Source organism: Erigeron canadensis, chromosome 3 (assembly GCF_010389155.1).
Source record: "Erigeron canadensis isolate Cc75 chromosome 3, C_canadensis_v1, whole genome shotgun sequence".
Taxonomy (NCBI): domain Eukaryota; kingdom Viridiplantae; phylum Streptophyta; class Magnoliopsida; order Asterales; family Asteraceae; genus Erigeron; species Erigeron canadensis.
Genome location: NC_057763.1, coordinates 21,245,466 through 21,252,323, shown reverse-complemented (window position 1 = coordinate 21,252,323; position 6,858 = coordinate 21,245,466). Strand labels below are relative to the sequence as shown.

General features: G+C 33.7%; 1 protein-coding gene across 1 annotated transcript; it reads right to left on the bottom strand.

The window, feature by feature from the left end:
• Positions 1-513: 513 nt before the first annotated feature.
• LOC122592787 (putative tRNA (cytidine(32)/guanosine(34)-2'-O)-methyltransferase) lies at positions 514-5,956 on the bottom strand. Its single transcript, XM_043765099.1, has 12 exons — positions 5,771-5,956; positions 5,209-5,261; positions 5,024-5,117; positions 4,865-4,914; positions 3,429-3,478; positions 3,136-3,244; positions 2,499-2,559; positions 2,343-2,395; positions 2,065-2,157; positions 1,901-1,964; positions 1,036-1,143; positions 514-937 (listed from the first exon to the last, which is right to left on the bottom strand). Exons 2-12 carry the CDS (start codon positions 5,233-5,235, stop codon positions 732-734), a joined length of 915 nt encoding a protein of 304 aa, XP_043621034.1. The 5' UTR covers positions 5,236-5,261; positions 5,771-5,956; the 3' UTR covers positions 514-731.
• Positions 5,957-6,858: the final 902 nt, after the last annotated feature.

Sequence of the window (6,858 nt, the reverse complement as noted above, 5' to 3'; positions counted from 1 at the left end):
TGATTATTCTAGTTGTCACGTCCAACGTTACATTGTTAGTTTCCAAGGTTTTGATTGGTCATATACTTTAGATAACCGGGATTTGAAAATATATCAGATACAATGAACAATAGAGAATTTCATTACACAACATAAAAATTTGCATTCCTAGTCCTTAAACCCTATAGATTTTGATATGATGTAACCAATTTATCGACTTTGACAGATATTTACCAAGGTACTCAAATATTGAATATTAAGCCCGATTAGAGCCTTATAACAGGTTAAATTCACAAAAGGAAAGTGTTATTACCTATGTCAAGCGTCTGAAAAGTGTTATTACCTATGTCAAGCATCTGAATTCTTTAACGATATGATACAACTTTTTAAGTATGTAATAACATCTTAGTGACGCCTCTAAGGACTATCGGCATCCCAATAATGAAGCGACTATAATTTAACATATTCTAAAAATAAATTGCGCTTATCATAGACAATTTACACATGAGCATAAAGAAAGATAAAAAAGAACTATTTACAAGTAGAAGCGGATCGAAATTTAATAACTTGTCTTTAAGAATATTCACCAAGTTGTATCCAACAAATTGTGCAACTACAATTTTTAGCTTCTAGTCCTATTGGCTTGGATGATCAAAAAGTTTAACCAAGGTACAAAATGGCAACAATAATCGGATAGTAGCATGCAGTAGTATGATTAGAAAACTCAAGGATGAATGGAAAGCATTTCAAACTCAATGGTTAGAAGCTTTCTTCATCTCTAGAGCTCTTTTATAAGGAGGGTCTATTGGAGGCTGAACAGGATCCAATATCTTGTATGAGCCATCAGGGGCTTTAGAGAGCGGATATGAACGGTCAGAGTCATAACCACTAAGGTCCCCACAAGCCAGAAAAGGTATATAAACCTTGTTTGGACCTTCCAACCACCCACTACTACAATCTGTAATTTAACAAAGATCAACGTATCAATGCAGTTTTAAAACAATAATTTCAAGAGAGTATTCAATCATGAAGTATAGAAGTGGTAAATTAAGATACCTAAGTCGTCTGCACCAGATGGAGTTCCTACTTTCTCAAGAAGGTGATGCAAATCTTTCTCGTTAAACCCTTCGGGAGGTGAATAGTTTTCACAAACAGCAAATGCCTCTGCTCAAATATATTGAAGTTGTTATAATTCGTTTATGGCGTCACAACTGCAAATTGCTTAATCCAGTGCCCACATAATGTAATGCAGATTTGAACGACATCAAACAGTTTTGTTTCCAAACATATATCATTTTCTTTTGGATTAATGTAACGCACTATGTAAGTAAACCCATTGGTTGTCAACTTCAACTCTTAATCACATGACATAATAATTGTTTCTCGTACAGTCTTCGTTGTGGATTTTTTTAAACATCAATTTGGTATAAACCTACAAAACTAATAGCACATACATGTTGCATGTATAGAGTATCTTTGGTAAAAAGACTAAAAAGCCTTTAAAAGCAATCAAAGTTGTCACTAAATATATCATGTACTGCTAACCTTTGTACCAAAACCACATTATCACAACTCTCGACATATCTATAATATTAAGCATAAAGGTACTCTGTCTAACCTAACAAATATATTCATAACATATTCTATGCATCTAAGCATGTGTGTAAAGATAATCCATAGAGATCACATATATTTCCACGATAGAAACTACACATGCAGAACCGATGAAATCACAAATGTACCACGAAACTAAAATTTAGTTTGCCAGAGAACACAAAAACAATAAAAAAAGAAGAAAAAGAACGTTATCTAAATTCATATGGTTCACACTGTCTCAAAAACAGGAGAATGAGGAGTTTGATGGCCACTTTGGTAGATTTTACAAAGTTTCTCAATTGGACAAGGTTCAAGTGGAACTCACCAATGCTTGAATTTCGGCTACTTTTTGGCTTTGCAAGAGTTACCTCTGTAAAAAACAGCTTTAGCTGCAATAAAGCAGATCATAATATAATTGTTGCAAAAAGCACAATAATTTCAATCGACAAATTTTTATAGATGGGGAAATTAAAAAGACATATCCGATACCTGACAATATAATAGGCTTGTATCCTTTCCCCTGAAGATCTTTGCAATAAATTTTCCACCATTCTTAAGTATATGAGTTACAATTGTTAACCCCTGCAATGAAGTTTCTTTTAAGTAGCATGCACATGAAACGAAATCCAGAGATCACAAATTGTCAAACACCAAAAAAGCAAAATTTAGTTAAAATTTGACTTGATTTTCACTATATAAGATTCCGTCATCCAGTATAATATTACACAAAGTATGTAACTGGTCGTATAAACATTGTAGATAATTACCGCCAATATCAGTTGTGATTGAACAAATTCATCCATGTCATGAAGTCCAGTTACTGCATTTGGAAAGTGGAAGTAACATCAAGAAAACCAGCCAAATATAACAAACTGTGGCAAGAAATGACAGCAAATATGCAAAAAAACTATTAGTAATCTTACCATCAGGAGCACCGTCACAAACAACTAGGTCAGCTTTGCATCCATCAAAATGCCTTATGACCTGAATATATATATATATATATATATATATTGAAGAGTGATTAGATGAAGGAAATATCCCTATTGCACATAAACCAAGAAAGCAAAACTAGCACTATGTATTTAGCATGAGGTGCATCAATTCAAAGTTGAGATTCTTGATTTTATAATATTATTCAATCAAATCAATATATTTGGGGAACACTAAAAAAATAAAATGCGTCATAGGTATTTGATCTGAACTCGGTTTGAATATTCAAACGGGAGACCAAATTAACTTCTTTTCTGTTTTTGGAAAGACAGATTAACAACAAACTACATAATAATTCACACATTTGTCCCATATGGGATTTAAACTCACAACCTCTTGGTTGCTGGGCCAGCTCAAATACCGTTAGGCTAGAACCCCTTTGGTGGGAGACTAAATTAAATAATAATATGGTTTCACAAGCATTATGCAATGCATTAAGATGTTATCTTAGAGACTGCTGTAAAAGGCTAAAAGTCACAGGAACATTTATGAAATTTAGTATAGATATCACAAGTTTTTGATTTCTTATAGGAGTGAAAAAAAGAGAAGGAAAAGACTTTGACATACAACTTCTGCTGTTCGAGCATTTGTTATGTCTCCTTGAACTTGGATAACACCTTCAATTGGAGCCATGGGTTGTAAATCAATTGCTACAATGAGTGGAAGATCTTGATCCCTATAAATGATAAAAAAAAAAAAAAAAAAAAAAACTAGAGTATGTAGCTCTTGTATATCAAGGTTTAAACATAAGAACATAAATAAAAAGTCTTTAAGCTTATGAAATACAAAAACTGCTTGGAAGGTACATGCGATTTAAATTTGTATGTCATGCGTTTTCAAACATACTTAATGATACTCACTTCGAATCAGATGATAGCTTAGCCGGGAGATACAATTTACGACTCAATACCTACAAAAAGGAGTAGGTTCCAAATTACTGGTGTAGCAGATTAAATCTAATTATCAAAAATATGTAAGATGAATATAAAATCTTAAAGCATCATTCGATTTGCTCTACTGTCAGAAAAACACCATCCTCGTACGCAAAGAGACAACTTGGAAACTTTTTCAGCAGGTTTGGCGGCTAACGGAGGTGGCAGGCAATGTTGTGGTGTAACAGAGGGGGAGACGCGATGTTTGGGGTAACATGACAACAAGAAGGATGAGTTGGCACAATATGATTGGTAGTGTTGAGTATTAAAATGTGGGTAAATGCTGTAGATAATCATATAGGTAAAAGATTATTAACATATTATTTCCAGACTTCAGAGCACAATAGGGTTCCAGAAGAGTGCCTACAGGTTAATTAGGCCTTCATTAGATTCTTCAAACAGAATAATGCTTGAGTCCGCACTATGCTTTTCCTATTAATATATTCCCAATTTCCCAAATTATGTCTCACTTTCTACTTATATGATACAGAGTAATCTACACTTTTGAATGCAAGGTGTAAAGACCTATTTCTTGCATGATGGTGTTTTGATTTGACACCATACCAGGAACATGATCTAGTCAGCGAGTGCAGATTTTCCCAAACCATGAAGCTTATGTTAATGACACTTAAAGCCTCAAAATCGAAAATCGTGAGCATATGATAACTTCGCAGCTAATACAGAATGTATGTATAGCTGTCAATGCAGTCAGTAAGTATATACATATATCTAAGCTTTGGTGGATCAAGAAGTATATACTGAAACGAGGCATATATATGTCAACATGCCCTGCAATAGAACTGTCCATGTTTAGGAAATTAAATGAGCAAATCAATAAGGACAATCATGTAAAATCCCTTTCCATCGCATGATATGTTAGGTGTAGAAATTTAGTCATTTTAATCAAATTTCAAATTATTAACTTTGGCCAAACCTGCTAAGATTGGGCCTCTCCTTAACATAGGAACTCTGAAATATTTAGGAGTTATCATTCAAAAGACACAATTTTATAATTTTCTATTAAAGAGTGTGTTCATGAATAGATGGAGAGGTACCCGTTACCAATGCCCACATGTGAAGTTGAAAGACACAGGTTTGATCCTTAGGGATGCCCATTGCCCAAATTATGTGGGTACAGGTACAGCGAGGTCATGATGGGAATTCAATGTGATTCCCAGGACAGGATCCCCTCCTTTACCCCTTTTTTTACATTCTGATTTAACTTCGTTCTACGTGACTACGTCAAAAGCAAAACAGATTCCGTTCATTGGAAAACAACGACATAAAACAAAGTACACAATAGAAGCTTCAAGGTTCATCTCAAGTAACAAAAAACAAGAGATAAAAGTAACATCATCACATACCTGACTCCAGCTACCAGGTGCAGCACATAGATCTACCACATGCTTAACTCCTGAATGTTAAAGAAATCAGTAAAGATCGATATTATACTAACCGCTAAATACATTAAAATAAAATACATAATGTATGAGTTCATCATATCAGAAATAGTTAAGTGTCACCTTGGAAGATGTTAAACTCCTCATCAATTTGAAGGAGCTTAAATGCACTTCGTGCACGCCAACCTTCTTCTTTTGCTTTGCGATAGTAAATATCCTACATAAAATGTATTTCATCAAGCTAAAACACAACATTTAAATTATACTAAAACACAATCATTAGTTATTGATTAAAAAAATAAAGATACCCTTTTGTCTCTAGATGCTTTTCCCATTTGTGCCGTCAAGTATCCCTACAAACCTGTTTGTAGAAAAGTCGCTCAACCCATTTAGTACAAGTCATTGCAAGGCTTTTTACACAAAACTAAAATGAACCTTACTCAATTACTACCAAGGCGGCCTAGTCGAGTGTCTTAATATTATCGAACCTTTCTAAAGTAAACACCTTTATGTGGTTACGTAAAGGGTTCGGAAAAGGTCACGGCGTACAATCTGAGTCAAAGACTCGGCCTCTACCGATGACCTAAACAGGAAAAGCTCAGCCATTTACAAATTAAGAAACAAACTTTTCTTCGATTTCAAATTTTCTCAAATTTAGGAAATGTTTTGGCATGGTGTCAGCTGCGTTTTTCCAGGTGGCGTAACGTTACTGGCCCATCATCAATTTCAACCAACATTAATCATGACCCACAAAACATAATATAAAATACCCACACATACACACACAAAAAAAAAAAAAAAAGAAACACTTAAACCCACATGAATAAATGAACCAAATTGATGAAGTGCTGTTGAGAGCCAAAGACAAACCTGGTTGTTTTTCTCCTGCCAAAATCGAATTTATGTTTGGTGTATGCCGGAGATAGAAAATCTGTGGTGGTGGTTGCCGGCGATAGAAGAATGTTTGTATATGGGTTTTGGGGTTTTAGTCGACCCTCTTTGCATAAAAAGGTCAAAAGGAGGGTTGGGTTTCGGGGTTAGCCCTCTTGCCTCATGACTCATGTGCATAGAGTAAACTATACCACACCTCGTGAGTTTGATATCAACTCGTAATTTATCAAAAATCAATCGGTTTGAGTCGAGTCAATCTCGACTCTCGAGGTCAGACTATTTGAGTAGACTTCCAAGTCGAGACTTAAAATAGATTACTCAAAAAGCTCACGAGCTTATTCGAGTTTGTGATGTTTTTTAATTTTACTTTGAATACAACTAGTGTTATGTCCGGCTGTTGGCCGGGGATAAACAAATGTTTAATAAAAACTCCGAAATGAATATACTAAAACCAACAAATAAAAAAGAGAAGAGTGATAAATTGCCCTCTAAAGACTCGCTTCGCTAGGGCTCCGATGGGTTCCCTTAACCAAGCCACTGAGTTGTCGGCTCATTCTTCAACGAAAATTAAATGAGAAAGTTCAAAAAAAACAAATGTTTAGAAAATAAAAACGAATATATAATGCAACAAATGAAATAAAAAAAAAAACAAAATATATAGCACTTTTATAAAATATTTAACAATTTAAAAAGTTATAAAAGAATAAAATGTTAAATGTAGAAAAAAGTATAAAAAATATATGTTAAAAAAATTATAAAAAACACAAATTATATAAAATAATGGGGTGAAAATAATAAAAATGAAACAATAAGGGTTGAAAAAGAAAAAAAGAAAAGAGTAGAAAATAAATAAAAAGAGAAAGAAGGGGCAGAGTACACCTTTGACCTCCCCCACGTGAAGCAAAGCCACAAACCACTAAATCAAACCTAACTTTTAATTATTTTATTTAACAAAGATTATATTTAAATAAATACTACAAATTTGGACAAAAATGTTATTGTTCACGTGAAACCTCTTTAAATACGTTATAATATATTTTTGTTTAATTATTAAATTTTAGGCTCGT

Excerpts from the sequence above, each read along its gene's own strand:
- LOC122592787 (XM_043765099.1), bottom strand. The coding sequence starts at position 5,235 with ATGGGAAAAGCATCTAGAGACAAAAGG. Across the intron at positions 3,479-4,864 it reads CACCTGGTAGCTGGAGTCAG|GTATTGAGTCGTAAATTGTA; the intron begins GTATGTGATGAT and ends TCCTTTTTGTAG. Across the intron at positions 2,396-2,498 it reads TTGTGACGGTGCTCCTGATG|TAACTGGACTTCATGACATG; the intron begins GTAAGATTACTA and ends TTCCAAATGCAG.